The following is a 22,095-nucleotide window of genomic DNA, read 5'->3' as shown; positions in this document are numbered from 1 at the left end:
AACCTCAGAGGAAATCTCGACTGTGCACTCAAACATGGCTCTGATGAGACTGCTTCCTCTGTGTTACCAGTATATGTGGAAAAACAGACAGTCAAAGGTTAGATTTTGTTGGTCATGCAAATTCAAAATGACACTATAGAGGAAAACCCTGTGTCCTGTAATAGACCATGTTTACTGTGTATCCGTCTGTTCTCAGTCTCCTGTGCTTTTGATAATCATTCTGCATGTGGCAGCATTGCTACTTGTTGTTTTTTTATAAACTATGTTTACCATGTGCAAATTTAAAGGTCACCTATTATGCAAAATGCATTTTTTCATGTTTTTTTGTCCCCAGTGTTTACAGACCCCCAGAGTGTCAGAAAAGAACACCTTCCTTTCTTTGTCTCCAGCTCAATCTATCTGAAAACCATTTGTAAAAAAGAGCTTATCAAAATAAGGTCCTGTTTCTATGTAAATAGAGGTCCCAAGCCATACATGGGTTTCCTCCTGCTACAGACCTGCTTACACAGCTCAAGCAAAGAACACTACTTGTCCTGTTGTTGGCTGGATGAACCAACAAAAAGTCTTCATGTGACTTACTTCCATCACCTGAGGACATGAACACCCAGTGGATTAGCATCATTTGTAGGTGTTTTAGGATTTCTTTGTCCTCACAACAGGAAAACTCTTTCTCAACGAGGGTCAGTACCAGCTTCAAAACTGATGCTTTTGATGGATCTGGAATGGTTGTCTGGGACCCAACTTCAAACTTGGAGCTGTAAGTTTTACCATTTCTACGTTATTTTAATTACTGTGTATTTAGCAGACTGTTAACGTTAGCATGCTGTGCTGCTAATGCGGCTAGCTTCGATTGTAGGTCTCACCTGACGTGCGATGTTGGACGACTAGACCACCGAGGACGAATATTACGATTATGTCACACCACATCACGACACCACAGCACTAGAGCGGTACGGGCGGTAACATCGCAGAGTTACTGCAAACTGAACCTGCAGGAATGGGACATAAATGGAAGGACCTAGTCACTTTATTTCATATGATGTTTATGGCATCTACGTGTAAGTTAAGGGTGGTCGGTGACACAATAAGAAAAGAATACATTATGTATTTTATTTTCAAATGAAGTTGTGCCAAGTGCATTTTAGTCAGAAAGTGTTCAGTGAGACAATTAGAACACAATATGCACTTTATTTTCATATAATTATTTTATGGCAAGTGCATTTTACTTCAGTGTGCTCTCTGCTGAGTACATATCTAGTGAGAGGGCAAGCAGGGAGAGAGAGTGCCATGGATGAGCTGAGAGGAGACAGCTGATGATCAGAGCAGAGGAGAAATTATTAGTTAGAGTCTGTAAACGTCTTCTCGGTGCTTCTCGACCACGCAGAGCCGATGTAAAGACTTTGTAAGGTGAATACTTGTTTTAGTTTCATGTTGTCTCAGGCTAAATAATACGTAAACCTGTAACACCACTGGCGACCAGCTGGACAGAGTGTAAAGTTTCTAGGATTCATTCACAGATATCCTGTACTATTAGTGACAAACTGTAGCACCAATGTAGCAGTTCCAGTGAAACATACATGTTCAAATACTGTCACGGTCTCACTTTGTCTCAATCGGTCGCTATTTTCATAAAACCTATTCATAATTTTTTTACACTGTTTGTTGCTGTTACCATAACTACACATGTAAGATGAGGATGTTGTAGTAAACTATAACTTTCCTCCTTGCACACTTGCTGTCATACACCTTGATGTTTATTACATGACAGTATAATGTTACAGTGGATCTGCCATGTTTTACAGGTGGTCTCAGTGACCTGATGCTCGGCTCTGAAGCTCCTCTCTGGTCAGGAGAAGACGCCCCAGTTTGACAACTGACCTGAGAGCTCCTTCAGCATCTGACAAAACTTCAGTCTACAAGAAACCCGTTACTGATGGAGCACATGATCTGTACCGTCTACATACAAGTTATGGTTCAGCTACTTTTTACGTTATGTGTACCCAATGTATATTTCAATATCAGTTTATGAATAAAGGGCATTACTTTTATGGAGGGTTTTTGTCATTTTTATATTTACAATTAATGATCTTGTGGTATTTGTAACATCCCGTTAGTCTTCTGGTGTGTCTCCTGATTTCTCATTCACTACACCTGCGCTCAGTCACCTGCCCCTTGTTCTTCCCTCTGCCAACCCCACACAGGTGCATCTCGATGAATTAGAATATCATCGAAAAGTTAATTTATTTCAGTAATTCAATTCAAAAAGTGAAACTCATATATGATATAGATTCATTACACAGGGTGATATATTTCAAGCGTTTATTTCTATGGAGAGTCTATGGACCTAAACCCCAGAGAGAATCTATGGAGTATTGTCAAGAGGAAGATGAGAGACACCAGACCCAACAATGCAGACGAGCTGAAGGCCGCTATCAAAGCATCCTGGGCTTCCATAACACCTCAGCAGTGCCACAGGCTCATCCCCTCCGTGCCACGCCGCACTGATGCAGTAATTCGACCAAGTATTGAGTGCATACTGTATACGGACATACTTTTCAGTAGGCCAACATTTCTGTATTAAAAATCCTTTTTTAAATCGGTCTTATGTAATATTCAAATTTTTGGGGTTTTCTGTAAAACTGTAAGCCATAATCATCAAAATTAAAAGAAATAAACACTTGAAATAAATCACCCTGTGTAATTAATCTATATCATATATGAGTTTCACTTTTTGAATTGAATTACTGAAATAAATTAACTCAAGAGAAACCAACCTCAGAGAAATGTTGAGGTAGAACAACAATACATTTTAGTTTCTTAAGAAAATGTTAGATAAATTAATTGAATGTTGCGTCTCTCCTGCCAACTCTGCAGTCCCTCTCTCAGCCGATCTGGCTTGTTAATATTTCTTTCATCAAGAACCTTTTTTCAAAAATCATCTTTTTATTGCTGTGTTCTCATAACATAGTACATTGTAAAAGTTTTCTTTTTTTTTAATTCATCAGAATCAAGATGGATTATGTTATAGCAACACAACAGGGAACAAGCAGTGTGTTTGTGTGGTTTCTCTCACATTGCCGTTGTGTTTTTGTGCCTGGCTGGCCATGAGATGGAAAGGCAAAGGGAGGAAGAGGAGGAGAAAGCACGAAATGGGTGAAAGGAGTGGGTTTGGTGATGAACAGAAGAGAGAAGTAGTGAGAGCTCCTGGGAGCTGCCCTTTCCTCCTGATCTGATCTCCACACTAGCTCTAGCTGTGTGTGTGTGTGTGTGTGTGTGTGTGTGTGTGTGTGTGTGTGTGTGTGTGTGTGTGTGTGTGTGTGTGTGTCCACTACTAGCCTTAAAGTAAGAAATAGGGGGCTGAGGGAGTTGGGCCAGTATACCTTTCAGCTCTCTCCAGCAGTTACAGCCAGAAAATTACGAGAGACTTAATCAATAAAAAGAGAGGACAATGACGGGGCCTTTTGTAATTCATAACGTTCTCCTTATAGTTTTCTTTATTTAGCTTATTATGTCAAGGAATGTTTGAACTGCCTGACTGACTAGTGAAATCCAGCCTTCTCTTGATTCCGTTGTATTGCAATGCAGCTCAATAGATAGGTTTGTATCATCTCTTAAAATATGTGTTGCTTGTCGCTAGTTTTAGCATGTTGATTGCTATGTGAATGTTACACGATCACACATGTACGATGTAGTGCGATTTCTCGAGAGTGTATTAAAAACAAGGTTGAGCGGTGCTCAAGTGTCATCCCATGAACCATGCTAGCCTGATGACTGTAAAGATAGTCTTCCTGACTGAACTTGCGCTTAAGCTTCATTGAATATCAGCGAAGCTGCTGGGCCTGATACAATCGCTGGTCCTGTGCTTAGAACATGTGCCAACCAGCTGATTAGAAACATCTCTTTCACAGGAATATTCCCACCTGCTTCAAAACAGCCACCATAGTCCCCTCTACCTAAAAAGTCAGCTGTGTCCAGTCAGGACTACCGCCCTGTGGCACTCACGCTTCTGATGAAGTGCTCCAGCATATTAAAAGCAACATCCCAGTCAGCCTGGACCCTCACCAGTTTGCATACAGAGCCAGCAGATCCATAGAGGATGCCTTCTCCACTGCTCTCCACTCAGCCCTCACACATCTTGAAAATAACAACTCCTACACCAGAATGTTGATTTCAGCTCACCATTCAACACAATCTCCCCCATGAAACTGACTGAAACTGAAACTTAGCACTCTGGGCTTGAGAACCTCACTCTGCAACTGGTTATTTGACTTCCTCACAAGGCAGCCACAGCCACAACACCAGAGCCCCCAAATACCATTGTTTGCATAACTATTGTTGGCCAGTCTCCTATTTTGCCCATAGGATCCGATACCAGCGCACAATGCACCCTTTAGTAAGAGGCACTGGGTAAAGTAAAAGCACATTGTTAATGTAAACCCATCTGTGGCTACATAGACGCTCAGAGCAACTGCTGAGTCAAACAAACACTGCACTGATTTGTATTCAATTTAGCGGAAGATATAACCCAGGATTTGCATAATGCATTTTTGTTTGTTAGTTTGCTTAGAGCATTTGACTACTTAATAGCCTTAACTTTTGTAAATACACTCTGAACTCTGAAAAAGGTCATTTATTTGTCATTGTTAATGTTAGCTTACTTGACTATAAAGGCTCTGTAAAATAGGAGACTGGCCAACAATAGTTATGTATTTGCATGTGGCCTATTCATTTATGTTTATGAGTAGAATATTAATGCATTCAAAAGATTCTGCACGCTGCCTGCTTACATTAACACAATAGTGACCACCTCTAGACATCCCCTTTCCGGCCTTAAGCCACCCGAGTGAAACATTCCTGGAACCGCCAGTTCTCAACTGTGAAAGAAAAGTCAACTGCCAAGCTCCTAAGGCTTATAAAACTGCCAGAAATTGAAACATTTTCTGTCTCCAAATTCCAGTAAACAGCTGTTAACTTGAACTTCCACAAGAAATTACTGTGCTGCTTACTAAAATCCAATTTTCTTGCAGTGACATCAACACATTTTATCACTATTCTTTACAGCGCTTACCTAACCATATTCATAGCAATAGTAAGCATGCTAACGATTAGCATTAGCACTAACGATTAACATTAGCACTTGCGATTAGCATTAGCTAAAGATAAATGGTTATGAACGGTGAGTTAAAAACAGTTAAGTTTGCATTCATGTTAAACTAACCAGGAGCGAGCCCAGCAGTTCTGTAACTGTACTATGAAATCATGGTGGAATGAGCAAGCTAGCTATTTAACTAGTCAGCCGATAAATAAGAACAATTATGAACAACTTCCTGCTTCAGCCACATACTCTTGTCACAGCATAGGAAATCACATTGCTATTGCCAGATAATCATCAGTAACTCGGATTCACCAGATTTTGTAATGTCCTGATGGCTTTATTTCAAGTCCACAGAAAAGAGAGAAAAGTCTTGTGCTGTGCTGTCAAATGGTACACTGGTTTCACCCCTCCCGGCCCTGGCCATGGGCAACTCTGTGGTTTTGTTCAGGCCCCACGGAAGAGTGCCGGGGGCTTTGAAACATATTTGACATAGTGGCCAAACAGTGGAATTACGATTTCTGGGTCTCTTACATGATGCCATTAGGCCAAAAATACTTTTTCCTATAGACTGACATTGGGAAAAAGGCATCTGTAACTCAGCGTATTATTATTTTTGAGGTAAATCAACTTCATAGTACAAACACTTAAATAGCCCTTATCATCAGGTCCTAAAAGTTATAAACTACACTACATGCTACATGTTTTTAGTTGGAAGAAGTAAAAGTGGATTTGAATGCATCAGCTCTGTCTCCTTTCTGTTCCTGTTCGAGAGGAATCTGGGAGAATCTGGCAGATTTGAGAGAGAGAAAATAGAAAAATAGAGGCAAGACTGTACCTCCGGTGTATTTGTGGAAGAGAAAGCATCTTACCTCAATGTCACATCTCTTGGTGTTATCATTGTGTGTGTTATTTGTGGATTGTGAAGGGGGCGTGTGTCTGTAGCTGTTGTTGTTTAGTGTGAGTATGTTTCTGGCTCTATGTGTGAGAGAGAGAGAGTATGTAAGTGATTATTTCTGTGCCTGTGTGTTTTGGGTATACAATATTACAGCTCAGGGTTGTTATTTCGGAGTGCTGCAGAGTGAGTAAGTAGGACACCAAGTTAGTGATCAGAGGAGCCTCCTCCTTGCTCTCTCACCCCCTCTTTTTTTTTTCTCTCTCACACACACAGACACACACACACATAGCACACATACTGCTATTATCCACATATTTTTCTCTTTTGTTTTTGTCATGCAGTTTCCCTATTCTGTCTATCTCTTCTCCCTAATATCTCTGTCAGTGCCTCTCTCTCTCCCTCTCTTTCTCACACACCCTTGCTAAGCTCACCACAGGAGAGCTGGAAAGAGGAAGAAATGGAGAGAAGTAGCTGTATTATGTAGGAGGAGGAGGAAACAATATTCCTCCCACGGAGTAGAGGAGATATGATCAAATTTAGATGGGACTAAAGGAGGGATAGTGGAACAATGAAGTAAAATTGGTGAGAGAGAGTGAGACAGATAGAGAGAAAAAGACATAACAGAGTATAGGATAAGAGAGAACCAGCACCAGTAGCAGAGACAAAGAGAGTTGAAGTATGAAGTTATGATACTCAATCTCAATAATCTCATGAAATCATTACACATTCACAATCACGCCTGATGGCCGACCACTACATTTCTTGCAATTACTCACCGCGGTAACAACATTAACGCTAATGCGGGCGGTGATTATGGCATCCCTGCTATTTGTTCTAATTTAGCCGGGCCGCTCTGGGCTGCTGTAATGGATGGGCACATGCTCCCCGAGAAAAGTGTTGTCACGAAAATTCCAATGAATTCATTATCCTCAAATGTAGCAGAGATGAGATGAGGGGCTAACCAGGTACAAAGTGTTTACGACTAGATGTAGAAAGAGCAGATGGAAGTGTTATTAGGGAACATTTTCAGAAACATTGTAAGAATTTAGCTGCAGCTGTAATCTACAGCTCTGTACTTTAAATGAGCAGGTGTGTTACCTTTATACATTTTTTAGGGCCCGAGCACCGACAACGTCAGACCGCGAGGTCCCTATTGAAACTGTAGAAATGATTAGGGCCCAAGCACCGACGTAGATGTGATGTCCACCAACCACAGTTCAAGAAAATCCTGTTGGAAACCCTGTATTACCTCATCTGAAGCCAGGTACCCCATCAGGTAGACAGCAGAGAAGATTAACACATTTTGGAGCAGTTCTGGAACAAAAACAGTGAATATCCCAGGGAATTAGTGAAAGGACTTAGTAGGTATGAGGAAGAGAGTGAGTACCCAACATAAGAAAGGAAATATTAAATATAAAACTGTAAAGAGAGGAGACCAGGTGGCTCTACACACTGCTTGGTAATGAGGGGCTTTTGACTGGAATTGAACCTGTGACCTTTAAGTATCAAGAAATCCATTCAGACACTGCTGGGATGGGAGTGATACATATTGTTACTCTGTATTTTTCAATCTGGGGGTTTGAAACTCCTAGGATGTGAGGGGTCATAAGATAATTAAAGGGATGAAGAAAAAAATATATTGCAGAAAATGTTTTGTTTTTTCTCCCCAATGCCTTGCTTTATTTTTGCGAAACACTTGATACTGTCAGTTTGTCAGGCCTCTAGAAAACCTTCAAATCAGATAAGTCATAACCTGTGAAGAGGCCCACAAGACATTCAGCCCAGTATAAGGGCAGGTCGTGACATAGATTACAAAATGCAATCTATTGGTTTCTGTGTAAATGGACACTAATTGTTCATGTTTTGTCCATGTCGTCAGTACGAAAACAACTCAAATGGAAAGTAAATTATGATCCTTTTTTTGTGATCGAGACAAAAAGCATCCACGTGACAATGCAATGGTCATACCAAGTGACGTAGAATATAATGTCAGAAAGGATTGTATTTGGTGTAGGTGGATGTGTCCATCAAACTTTCAAGACTTTCAACCAACAAACAGGTTTTTCAACACAGGTTTTGTTTGTTGCCTAAACTTAACTGTGGATAGTTATTTGAAGCCCAACCATGATTTTACCACACACCTGTTCTACCAACCACACACCTGTCCTACCAACCACACACCTGTCCTACCAACCACACACCTGTTCTACCAACCACACACCTGTCCTACCAACCACACACCTATTCTACCAACCACACACCTGTCCTACCAACCACACACCTATCCTACCAACCACACACCTGTCCTACCAACCACACACCTGTTCTACCAACCACACACCTGTTCTACCAACCACACACCTGTCCTACCAACCACACACCTGTCCTACCAACCACACACCTGTTCTACCAACCACACACCTGTCCTACCAACCACACACCTATTCTACCAACCACACACCTGTCCTACCAACCACACACCTATCCTACCAACCACACACCTGTCCTACCAACCACACACCTATCCTACCAACCACACACCTGTCCTACCAACCACACACCTGTCCTACCAACCACACACCTGTCCCACCAACCACACACCTGTCCTACCAACCACACACCTGTTCTACCAACCACACACCTGTCCTACCAACCACACACCTGTCCCACCAACCACACACCTGTCCTACCAACCACACACCTGTCCTACCAACCACACACCTGTCCTACCAACCACACACCTGTCCTACCAACCACACACCTGTCCTACCAACCACACACCTGTTCTACCAACCACACACCTGTCCTACCAACCACACACCTATCCTACCAACCACACACCTGTCCTACCAACCACACACCTGTCCCACCAACCACACACCTGTCCTACCAACCACACACCTGTCCTACCAACCACACACCTGTCCTACCAACCACACACCTATCCTACCAACCACACACCTGTCCTACCAACCACACACCTGTTCTACCAACCACACACCTATCCTTCCTGACACACATCTCTCAAACACCTGTCCTACAAACCACACACTTCTCACACACCTGTCATTGGCACACACACCTGTCCTACCTGCCACACACCTGTGTATAACTAAACGGTTTTGTTGCCTAAACCTAACTTTCGTTTTGTATCGGAAAGTTTTTTCTGATCGACACGAAAAAAATGGACCATTCGTGTCCCTCTACACAAAACCAATATGTTTAATTTCATGACTATTTCACGACTGCCGTAACACTGTATTGATACATTTCACACAAGACAAAAAGGTTTGGAGCCACTGCTTAATCATGAGCAATACAAACTAGTGGGAGAACTTTTTGACAGACTTTAATAATGTCAGTTTCTCTACCTTAGTTTTTTGGTCATATTTTAATGAAGCCATATTTAAATTAAAATCACCCTAAACTCCCCATTTCTCCTGTCCCGTCATAATGAAGCACGTTGACTCACTTTCCCTCTGTTTTTATGGTTTGAACACACACACACACACCACACACCACACACACACACACACACACAAACACACACACACACAGTCAGTAATTACTGCTACTCTCTCTTGTTCTCCCTCTCTTTCTGCTCACCCTCATCCCAATCACTACCAGTCCCATCTTTCTGGGGTCTGGTGCACTCAGCCTGGAACTTGTGCGCCATAGGGAAGAGGCAGTCGCCCATCGACATTGAGACCAGCCACATGATCTTTGACCCCTACCTGACCCCTCTGAGGCTCAACACAGCAGGACGGAAGGTAAGGGCCACCACCATTTAGATCAGTTATTCACAACGATTGGGTCGGGAGTATTCAATTAAAATTCCAAAAGGTCCAGATTGAGAAAATCTCCTCGGTCAAAGGTCCGGAACATTGCAATAATATCTAACTTGCGCTATTTAGTGCCATATTCAAATATATATATATATATATTCAAGAAGCCTAGCAGTAGTAACAACGTCTCTGTGTAGTCAACAACTGTTGGGGGAGGAGCCTAGCCTGAGGGCTGCGTTCACAACCCTACACGTTCTCTGAGGAGCGTTCCCCACTACACATACATGACCAATAAAGCTGATTCTGAAAAGACTGTTCACCCTGCTGTTGTCTGGAAAGAGATACAGAAGTAACAGCTGCCAAACCACCAGACTTCAAAACTGCTTCTTTCCTCAGCTGTTAGACTCCTTAACTCATCCTCCACCCTCCCTATATAATATAGTGTTTTTGTGTTTTTCTTATGTAGCAAAATGGGACTACAATCTGCATTTTGTTGCGTAATCCTGTTGTACACAGTTACAACTGTTTCCACAGAGTTTTAGTCTCCATGATTAGTAATCTTATGTTGATGTGCAGTTAAGAATGCCTCTTTACGTTATATAATATCTACTTTATATAATGTGTCATTCTCCTATTTAAAAGATTGTAGGCAAGGGTAGATACAGGGAGGGCGGTGTAATCAGCCCTCCTAATAGAACAACTGTAATGGAAAGCATTCACTTCATCTCTGAAGTAGCAAAGCCAGGCCACTCATCCACTTAGCTCTCACATTTTAGTAAGCCTCTTATCTGAGGAAAGACAGAGCAGTTACATTTGATCCCAAGCTTTCAAGCCCCTGTGAGCTCAAATAATAAGGGTGTTACAAATTGTATATTATTGTAGTATTTGTTTATTCCTGTCAATTGTTTTCCGTAAACTAAGGACATGAATGGGCCACAGAAATTTAAATCTGATTTACAGCACAAGCATTAAATTCAAACAGGTCCCTTTTTTTACCTGTATAATTTAACTAGAGAGGCCAACATGCACAGTCCCATCCATGGCCTCCAGGGTCCTGTTCATTGTGATGAGGGCAAAGAAGTTCCACAGAGTGAGCTCCATTTTACTCCCCGCGAGAACAGTGTCAACCACTAATCATGGCCGCTGTGGTTCAGACAAGGTTTGAGATCAGATGAGTGGCAGCAGAAGCTCAGGCTCTGCTAATCCAAACCACTGGGGAATGTAGGTTGCTTGGGCTAATGAAATATCCGGATTACTGAACCACTGTGCCAGAGCTCATTTGAAATACATTTGCATGGAGTTTTTGTAAATATGCGTGCAAATGCACACTGCAAAAGCCTACGTGGTCTAATTAATTGCAAATATTGATCATTTTGTATGTGTTAGGGTTGCATCCCATCGAGAGCGCCGAGGGCATTAGCCGTAAAAGACTTTCAAAAAGACAATTCATTCTGAAATCCTAACGATTTAGCTACGGGGTGAGATAAAAGGCCGAAGGTATTGTGCCGACACCTCAAAGAGGAACGCATATCCTCGCAGGTGGGACAGCCGACGGAGTGACCACCGTGTTAGGTGCGAAAGACTTCCCCCGCATAGAAACGGGGCAGGAGCCGCTCACGCTACAGGGGAAAGACAGTTGCAGCACTTTTAGTGTTTTGGACGGTGTGTTTGGCTAATAGCTAACAGAACTATCAGTACACAAACTGCTGCATACCTCTTCACCAATGCTCTGGAGCCAGAGACTAGTGGCTGCACTCAGGGCCCAGTCTTGGGAGCAAAAGGAGAGGTTAACAATGTACAACGTACAATATAAGTTACCACCAAAAAAATACTCAATACCCAAGATGTTCCCGGGTCTTGCTTCCCAGCTGCTAGGTAAAAGTGAAGGGAGAATCTGTGGGATTACATGCAAGTCTCAGGATAGAGCTAGAGAGCAGCACACTCGGCTTTCCATAGGTTTCTAAATGTAAATTTATATAATTATTCTGTGCCTTTTTATTGGACAGCAACCTCACTAAACATCTACACACATATTGTCGAAGAAATATGTCTGAAGCCTAAATAAAAGCTTCATGTAGCAGCTATGCCCGCAGCACAGGGCCGGTGCCGACATCTGTAGAGATTACATTAACAGTGTATCTGTTGTGTGAGACGTGCAGTGAAAAACACATCTGATAAACTTGCAATCTAGACAGGGGATTAACACAATGTGGGTTGTATTTATTCAATAGCACAATACAGCAAATTTCATTTCAAATGTGAACATTCACACCAACACACACAAAATACTAACACCCTGTATGTAATGGTTATGTACATCGTCTATACTTTACTATTGCCTATTGTGAACATTCTCACCATTTATGACTAACACTGCCAAGTCTTCACCCAGGGTACTCACCTGAAGCTCCTCTGCACGTTTCAGTCGTCACATCTTATCGCACCGTTAACGGACGGGGGGGAAGAGGGTTACATGGTTCTAAAGGACCAGAATACTTTGTTTTGCTTCAGACACTTACTAAATGTAAGGCTGTGTTTTTATTTCAGGTTTTCACACAAGATTCACATACAACAATTTCAATTCAATGAAACAGTTACAGTGGCTACAATAACTCATTTTAACACTGCTATTTTAATAAGTTCTCCTCTTTGTCAGCTTTCACTGATTTTGCTATGAGGTATAATCCACTAGTTGGGGGAAACAGGCCCTTTTCCTTCTCTCTGCTCCACTCTGCTGTTCTCCTGTCAGTGCAGGCTCTCAGTCAGCTCTCTGACATTCCTACGTTTTTGGGGGTGTATCTCTCCTTTTTATGCTGTCCTCTGATAGCAAAAGGGTCTTAGTTTGGGTAAAATAAAATGGTCTAATTTTAGGTAAATAAAAGGGTCTTATTTTGCTCTATTTTTGGGGGGTAAGACCCCTAAAGATCTAGTGGGGGAAAAGTCCATCTCTGAGGGGGTGAGACCCCTAAAGGGTCTTCTGTTCCCTTTAGAGTGGGTAAGAAGTATTGAAGTATATCCCATTCTCTAGTTGGGGTAGAAGCCCAAATCTCTCAGTTTTCCCGCTGTTTTTTTGCTGATTTAAGGCTGGAACCTCCTCCAGTTCATGTGTCACTCACACATGAGTCCTCCTCTCTCTAGAGCAGACACAGAGTGTAACTGGTTGTAACTGGTTTGATCCTGTTCAGAAGAGTGTCTCCCCCGTGTCTCTTGGAGCAGAGTAGCTTGGGGTCAGAGATGCACTCAGTTGTGTTATAACTAGCAGCCCCTACTGACCAGGGGGCTAGTTAAGAGTAGTGAGAGAGGAGTCAGCAGGCAGTCAATGGCAGTTTTAAGAAACAGTGTTCTTGATTAAAAACTATTCAACCAATCAGCGTTGTTCAATATGCACAGCAACTGAGGAGTAATAATAACAACAACAACAATGAAGACCGATTTAACAATTCTGTCTGATATCAGGCAAACCCACCACTATTCTAGCAGGTCAAACATGATGATTGAGAGGGATCACTCTTGTAAGTCTATACATTGTTTTTAAGAGTAAAGTAAAGTACGAGTAGTTCAATCATTGTACAGTACTTGACTAAATGTACTGGCTGTTGAACATGTAGCAGTTAGTACTCAACAGTTTCCTGTTTAATTTTGAAGACTTGAATCCTTTTGTAAACTTGGGTGTTATAATGATAATTAATTAATGATTAATTAATTATAATGATGTAATGTGTTCAGCTCTCTGGTGGAATCAGGGATTGAGACATTAACAGCCTGTGACTTTACACTTTAAAAACATTTAGCGCCTCTATTCCCCGGGGGTTCCTGTCCAAAATGGTTTCAGGCAAAGTACTTCATCAGGCTGAACTGAAACTGTCCTTTGGGAGGGTTTTAGCACACAAATGTTTGGCAGGCTGTGTAATTCCTTTTTTACAAAGGGTCAGAGTTTCAACTCTTTTGTGGCATCCAGGCCAGCTGTATTATGGGAAAGTCATGGAGGATTTTCTCAGAACTGCTTGATGCACTGTGAAACCGTGTACTGGCTTTCCCAGTGTTTCAATATATCTGATGTTTTAGCACCATTTGTTGTGTTCTCTTCCATTGATTCATTGAGAATAACGAGAATTTTCTGAGGTGCTTGAAAATGTACAGCTGTGCTTTAACCTAGACGCAGTGAAAGTCTCCTTACTGCCCAAAACCTCTGTAGATTCTGATGATTAGAGGCAGGATTGTACAAAAGCCTTTTTGTTTGATCCCTTATGTGAACGTTGAGGAGTGCACAGACACTTCGATGAGGCGTTTTGTACAGTAATGATTCAGGGCTTAATATTTTGGGATTGCTGTTACACACTTTTTTAATGAACTTAATGACCTAACAAATCAGGCTGCACCTGGTAGGAAACAAGCACAGCAGTTTAACAGCGTTTGACCCATTAATCAGCGAAAACACTGATGTGCATACGTGTTGATTTGCATAAAGATATTATCTACATAGCCTTGTACAGATCAATAAGATTACATCCTGAACAGACTGTAGTTCATTTTACCGACAGCTTAGTTGTGAAAGCACCCTTAATTATCTAATCTCAAAGGTCCACTCACTAATGTTTTAGAGCTTTCTGTTAGGATTCCTGTCTGCTCCTAGTGTGTGCTCCTCTTTTTTTTCCCCCACAATTTGCCGTTGTTTAGTTTGTTTATTCTTTGTTTTCCTCCTGCATAATTGAAAATAAAGTCCTTGGCTGGATTAAACCTGCTGTGTGGCGTGCGTTTGGGTCCACCTACTACACCATCCCATAACACTTTCAAGTGGACGTGTGCGTTTGAAAGATATGGGCATACAGAGATTGTATGGTGTATTGGTCTAATGCTACAAAGTTGTATTATGGGAATTGTAGGATCCAGCGTTCTGGAGCAGGACCTATAGACATATGTGCAAAATACTGTGTGGCAATCACCCTTACCTGTGTTTACCAGTGTTATGCTGAAGTCTCAATACACAGTATACAAGATTCCATGGCTGCAAGCCAAGGCAATGCTATAGCTTTGCACGCTTATCACCAAGTCTAGTATCGTTTACAATGAAGCAGCTCATTGTTAAACTTTTTATAAATAATAACTGTGGTTGTTGCCCTAGAGCCTTGCAGAAACCAATCTGTTTTGTGTAGCGTTGGTCTTGTTAACCCCTCCTGCAGCCCAAGGCCTATCACAATGAACTGACTGAGAGTGATTGCTAAGTGTTCAGGCTCCTGGCCAGAGTTGAGTTAATGATGCCATTTTTATCCACAGAGTCTCACATTACCATGTGTGCATACATTTAACTGGTGGGAGGAATATTGCTAACTCTGCCAGTGTCAACCCTCTGAGCTACAGGTCCAAAGGGTTTGTAAACGTTATTTGTCATCATTACAGCTATGTGTCACCAAAATATAAAAACATTGCTATAATGTTACATAATAATATATTAAATAAATCAGAAACACGCCAAATTGTCCCTTGTAATCTGCTTTTCTCTTTAATCAACTCCTGTGAATGTGTGTGTTTTTGTCTCATATATCACATGATCTCTTGGTTTTAAAACCTTCAAATAGCCAGTTCAATTCTGTGCAGAAACCAAACACTGGCTCTAGAAAGGATCAGTCACGTTTTCACGTCGGCCACCGTAGTTCTACAAGTTTCAATTGGTTGAAATCTGCCACCTCTGCCACCTCATCGCTAGATGCCACCAAAGAAAGGTTGGACTTATGATGTTCTTCAAAAGAGAAAACAATCTCTTTACAGGAAGCAGCAGAACTGTAGTTCAAGTTAAACCCTCTCAGTCTTTTTTCATGATTAATGCTCGTGTGCATCTGCTCAGCGAAAGCACGGAGCATGGCCATCTGTCCTGGAAAGAGTGTTTGTGAGTGTGTGTGTGTGTGTGTGTGTGTGTGTGTGTGTGTGTGTGTGTGTGTGTGACAGGGTTTAGGACAGGGGTCGGCAACCTGCGGCTCCGAAGCCGCATGCCGCATGCTCTTCGGCCCTTCTGTTGCGGCTCCCTGAGTCCTCCGTCCACACGGCGTTTAAGCATTATTTCCGAGATGATCTCCGTCCAGACTTCAACGCCTGAAAACAAATATCACGTGACTATTCACGTACACTGGGCATGCAGTGGGTGCCGGTCCGACTGGTTTTCAATCCTACTGGTTTCCGTGTGTGTGTTGTGTTCGCGTAACAGCAGCAGCTGTTTTCTGCCTCTGTTGCCAGATTCGTCAAACATTCACAAACATATTGCTGGAGATCTAAAAGCCACATCTCATATATATTGCGGGGATTACGATTGTATAAGTGAGCACTACATCACAGCCACATATGAAGAAATACATTGAAGAAAATATATTTATGGAAAGATCGCATCAACCTGGATTCCAACTCTGTCGAGCAAAATAGCAACATATTCAAAAACGGCCGCGCTACGCTGTCCGCCACTTGCATCTTACACCGTAAAGCGCCTTTTCTTGTAGCTGCCTGATCATGATTTGCAGACCTCCACCCTCGGTAAACTATCGATGGATAAATCCAAAAGAAGAAAAGTCACGGAGGAAAATAGAGAGTTTAATTCTGCGTGGACGTATTCATTTGCTTTCACTGCCAACGTTGCTGGCTTACCTGAATGCTTGATATGTGGTGAGAAATTTGACATTAAATAGCTTTTGCGGCTCCAGACAAATTTTATTTGGTGGAAAATAGGGCAAAATGGCTCTTTGGAGAGTAAAGGTTGCCGACCCCTGGTTTAGGAGCATGTTGACAAGACACGGAAAAGGGTGGACAGCATGTGTACAGAGAGGTTGTGTTTATGACTGAGAAAAATCAAAGGTTGTGGGTGGATGCCTGCGTATGTGTTAATGCAACTGTGGATTGCTTTGTAGGTCAAAATGAAAACTGGAAAGAATGTTCCTTTGTGTGTCTGCATAGTGTAGCATGCACCTATGTTTTATCCAGCTATTCAGGTCAGCCTCTCCCAGGCGAAAAAAAAGTGTACTTTTTTGTACTTAAAATATACTAACATTTTCAATAGTACACTTCAAATATACTTTCAAAGAATTGTACTTTCTGAAAATATATAAAAAGTATACAAAAGTCACGCTTTCACCTATTTTCAAAAATATACTTTTAACACACTTTAAAATAATTGTACTGTAGTATGCTTTCAAAAAATATATTATAAGAAAAATATACTTTAAGTGAAAGTTCTGTGCAATTACATAAACATATTTCTTTGAACTTTGTTTTCAAACATATTTTTTGTATATTTCAAAATGTATGATCTAAATTACCATTGAAACAATGTATTTAAAGCACATTTTATAAATACAGATTTTAAATATACCGAATTTTTGGTATATTTTAAGTAATATTTGAGTGTAATTGGTCAGTAAACTTATTCATGCTATTATTTCAATATATTGATTGTACTATTATTTTGGAATGTGTTAAAATTTATTACTGTGAAAATGCACCGAAAGCACATTTAAAAATATATATATATATTGATATCTTGCCATTTTATAAAATATTATATCATTTTTATTATTTCATATTATAATAAAATATTATATTTTATATATGCGCTTTCTGCGCATGGGCAGAAAGCGTCCGCTTTCCTGTCTGCGCATGGGCAGAGTGCTAGAAATTCAAATTCTGAAGGCGGGAATTCTTTTCACTCTGGGGGATTTCAGTTGGAAGCTCCGGCATTGCCATCTGTCCACAGGTCTCAGTTTTCGGTAAGTAAGCAATTTATAACCATATGTGTGTTATATTTGTTCTAAACAGAGTTGTCTTTACACTTTAAAACAGTGTTTGATAGAAACAACCATTTAGCTGACACTATCAATTGTGTGTTTGCTACTTTAGCTAACGTTACAATAGCTAACGTTAGCTTAGTTGCTACTTTAGCTAACATTACAACAGCTAGCTTAGTTGTGTAGTAGCATAACTTGGTGATATGTATGTTAACATTAAGCTAACATGATATTGCGCTCAAGTGGAATGCTAGGTGAATTCAATTTTAGTAGCTTTTAGACTGTTTTAGTAGCTTGTGGACTTCACTAAAATGCATGCAAATGTTAATGGGCTATTTAATGAGTTGTAGACTGGTCATGTTGATTGCCAACTGTATATTTCTGACTGGTTGCAAGTATGTTTACAAATATTTTTAGTATGGTAGAATTAGACGAAGCTAACTGTGAAATCACGTTAGTAAGTTGAAGATGCTCTCAGACAGCAAGGGGTTAATGTTACCGTCGCTCATAACGGCAGCCATGACACAGTAACGTTAACGTTATATTGCTGCAGCAAGCTGCCGGTAACGTTAACGTTATATTGCTGCAGCAAGCTGCCGGTAACGTTAACGTTATATTGCTGCAGCAAGCTGCCTGTCAGTCAACTCAATGACGCTGAGTGGCAGACAGAGCAACAGCAGCAGCTCACTTTGTGTAAGTCTTAAGTCCGAGTTCACCAGAAGCATCAGTAAAGTGAAAGCAATCACCAGGTTGTGCTTTATGAGAATAACTATAAGTAAAAGTAGTAGGGTCATGTACGCAGAATTAAGATAATTAATTATTCCATGAAGAAAATGTATAATGAAGTCAGTGTATTTTTAAAGGTCACCATAGGTCCTATATATATATATATATTCTAAACATTTTGTGTAATTATTGACGTTTTGAGGGATATTTCAACAACTGTAATCCTTTTCTACAGGCGACAAGTCCTTTCAACCCTTAAAAGGCGGCCATCCTCTGGGCATCCAACTTGAGGAAGCTGATGGGCATCTCATTCTGAAGTATATAGTAAGTCAATGTAACTGCATATGCCAGACACATGTACTGTTTTGTATTACAGAAAATGTTTTAAGATCCTAATATCACTAATAGTTACAACAAATCAGTGCGACAGCACAAAGAACTCAGTTCACACCTGCTAAAAAGGTATAGAAAATGTCAGATTTTGAGTAACGAAAACAATGCCGAACTTTTTTGCTTTAACTTGTCAATGTGAAGTAAATGTTCATTGCACAGTGTAAGAGCTATAGAAAAATGGCACCATGTTCCTTTTCTCTTCGCCAGCATCGTCTGCTATTCAAGTTAAGATGTGTCAGAAATAAAGTGATGGGATTTACTAGGTTACATGTGTCACACATCAGTCATGTGAATTAGTAGAGAGTGGGAACCTCCACACCACTGGTGGTACCGCTCCATAGAGGGATGTACAGACTACTAGCAGTGTTTTAAATAATGAAGCACATTGTATTCATATTTGAATAACGTCTATTCATTCGTAATAGGTAGGTAGAGATCTTCCAACTGTATATTAATGTGTTCCATTGATTCTCTCATATACAGCACGCCTTGGCTGGCAGCACAGTGACAGATTCAAAGAGGGCCTTCCTGCGGCTTAATCGCTCACGGATGACCCTTTTTTGCCAGGAGCTGGCTGCCCTGGTATTCACCAAGGAGGTCCTTGCACTGTCCACCTTGACTGGGAAGTCTGGCAAAATGGGACCTTCTAAAAGGCAACTGGACGTTGCCAAAGTGCAAGCAGTAACTGGTAGGTAATTGTCTTGAGTCGTGTGTGGACAATTTAAAGCTTCTGTGATTTATAAAGCAGCAGGATCACATGTTCGTGGTAAACACACCACCAGTGATGAAATATACGTTTGACCTGCACTGGTAGGAATATTGGCATATCCTATTGATATAGTTCCTCAATGTTAATCTTGATTTACTGTTCAAAAGAATGATATTGGTTCAACAGGATTTCCTGTGTAGTCAAAATAGAATAAAATGTTGTATGAATATGCTGTGTGACATCCTCTCTCGTCTCTTCTCTTAACAGATGCTGTTATTGCAGAATTTCCGCAAACGAGAGCCTCGGACGTGCGAGCGGTCATCAGAAGGAAGTGTAACAACGAGCATTTTAACCAAAAAAAATTAACATGTTTGTATTTAGAGAGCAAGAGTTTGGGGATGGTTCAGTGTTCTGTGTTTTAATGTTTTGCTCTCTGTTCAGTATATTTCTCTTTTTTTTGGTCATAAATGTGTGTTAGTCAATGTTATAGAATCACAAATACTATTTTGGTTTGTGTATTTTAAATGTATTATAAATATATTATATATATATTATAATAAAATATATTTGAAATTCAATAAAGTGTTTTTGATTACTATCTGGGAAGTTCATTCCGCATTTGGTAATACATTTGTAATATTGTAATGTATAATAGTATGTAGTGTACAAAGTAATAAGAAAGTGCACTTTCTTAGTAATTGGAATAAGCCAAAAGTATAACTTTTGGTATACTATTAGTACAATATAAATATATTTATATTGTACTAATAGTATACCAAAAGTATACTTTTGATATATTATTAGTACAATATAAATATATTTATATTATAATGTTTATATATTTATAAAACACTCATAGTATATTTCAAATATACTTCAAACACCAAAAAGTATATTTTAAGTTGGCTATAAGCATGTTTATTAGTACATCCACAGTCATATACTTAAATTGTAATAAGTATACAATAAGTTGTTCCAATTTAGTACACAAAAAGTACAAAAAAATGTACTTAATACACTTAGAATTGTCCAAGACCACTACTTAATTACTACTTAAGTATATTAAGTACACTATAAGTTGTTCCAAAATAACACTCTTTAAGTATACTGATGATAAGTAGGGCTTCAAGTATACTTGAGTATGCTGAAGTATACTAAGATTAAATATACTTTTCATACTTTTTTTTCGCCTGGGCTCTCATGCTCTAGCTTCTTGTAACTGAGTTTCCTCAGAAGCTGTTGCACAACAGATTGTCTGCTTTGACTCCTGCTGTCAGCAACAGATTCCTTTGTTGCTTGGAAATTCACAGGCTGCATCTACATACATTTTTACAGTAACGTATTTCACACATTTATAGATGCACAGGAACACACATTTTAAGTACTGCACATAAACTGAGAGCTGAAGAGCTCATACATTTGGTGTCTCAGTGTGTAAGTATGATACTTACAATATAAAAGTCTTCTGGGTCTTTCATGCTGAGCAATATTTTAACATTCCCATGGGAAGTCTGGAGTTTTGTCATTGTGGAAATGCCAGATTAATCCTATCTAAAACAAGAATGACACTGATCATTGACACTGATCATTGAAACTGGTCGTTTTCATCCTCATCTTCATCAGCATTATAATGGTGCCCCCATCCAGAGCATGCAATGTGCCACTTTAAGCGTATAAAATTAGTTTTTGCAAGCACATAATATATCTTGTTCTCCAAGATTTTGTAAATGTATAAAAAATTTTGTTTTTTGAAATCCAGACTCTATCAATATGCAAATATTTTTTGTTTTAAAAGTGTAACTGTCGGACACAAGATGTCTCCTACGGTCCATTCTCAGTGTGTATGCACTGGAGGTTTCAAGTTTTCACATCACACTGGTGTAAGTTGTACATTGTACCATGATTGGCTTCTAAACTAGATGTACGTCTGGTAGGTGTTTAACTGAGATTTAAGGTGGGTTCCCCCTTCTGCAGTTTATTATGATAAAGTCTGCACAGACGTCATTCTCAATGGTGAAAGGATAATAAAGACATTTTGTGACTGGGAGGACTTTAATGTAGTTCCTTACTGTGCCCCTAATTTCTTTGACTCATAGCAAAAGTACCTGTAATAAATACGTGTAGAGCACTGAGTTGAATTGAGTGATTACTAATTACCTTAAAACAACATATAGCATGCTTTAAAGTGAGATTTAGCACACAGGATCCCTGAGAAATATTCGCTAAAACAATCTTGGAAAAGGTGTGAGAACCAAACAAAGTGTTGTCGACCAATGTCGGATTGCAAAATGTACCTGATCTGAACGGCCACATTCGATGACGTGCTTAAAGCGAGCCATCATGATTTGCAACGGATTTCATCTTTGATTCATTTATATGTTATGATGCGAAGCACATGCTGTGGCAGCTTCTTCGTAGGGCCAGTCAATGCTGCTTCTCATAGCTCACGTGATAAATTGAAGGAAATTACGTCGTCTCTTTTGTGTCTGGAGTAAACAGGCAGAGACGACACAGCAGAGAAAAGTGCTGGTTCAAATTTAAAAACAAATGTAACACATTGATACCGTCCATCTGTGTTCTCTCCGTTTTGTGATGGATGAATGCAGTCTGGCCTCTGACAAAGCAATCAAGAGCTAACGCTAACAGCTGGCTAACGTTATATTGACCCGTCACAAAACTGAGAGAAAACAGACAAAAGATACCTTTGCTTTTGAAAGAACATGCAATCA

The 22,095-nt window shown here is 40.2% G+C and overlaps 1 protein-coding gene across 2 annotated transcripts in view; it reads left to right on the top strand.

Annotated features, from left to right (window-relative positions):
- LOC306709894 (carbonic anhydrase-related protein 10-like) overlaps positions 1-22,095 on the top strand; it is a gene marked incomplete at both ends in the record, with an annotated part of 47,692 nt that overhangs the window by 10,347 nt on the left and 15,250 nt on the right. For both annotated transcript variants that reach the window (XM_079178208.1, XM_079178209.1), the window contains one exon: positions 9,618-9,760. In XM_079178208.1, coding sequence (XP_079034334.1) covers positions 9,618-9,760 — 143 coding nt within the window. The remainder of the gene's footprint in view (positions 1-9,617; positions 9,761-22,095) is intronic.

The sequence above is a fragment of the Pholis gunnellus genome (genome assembly GCF_910591455.1).
Source record: "Pholis gunnellus genome assembly, chromosome: 17".
Classification (NCBI taxonomy): domain Eukaryota; kingdom Metazoa; phylum Chordata; class Actinopteri; order Perciformes; family Pholidae; genus Pholis; species Pholis gunnellus.
Note: the sequence above shows the minus strand (reverse complement) of the source record. Positions and strands in the feature narration are given on the sequence as shown.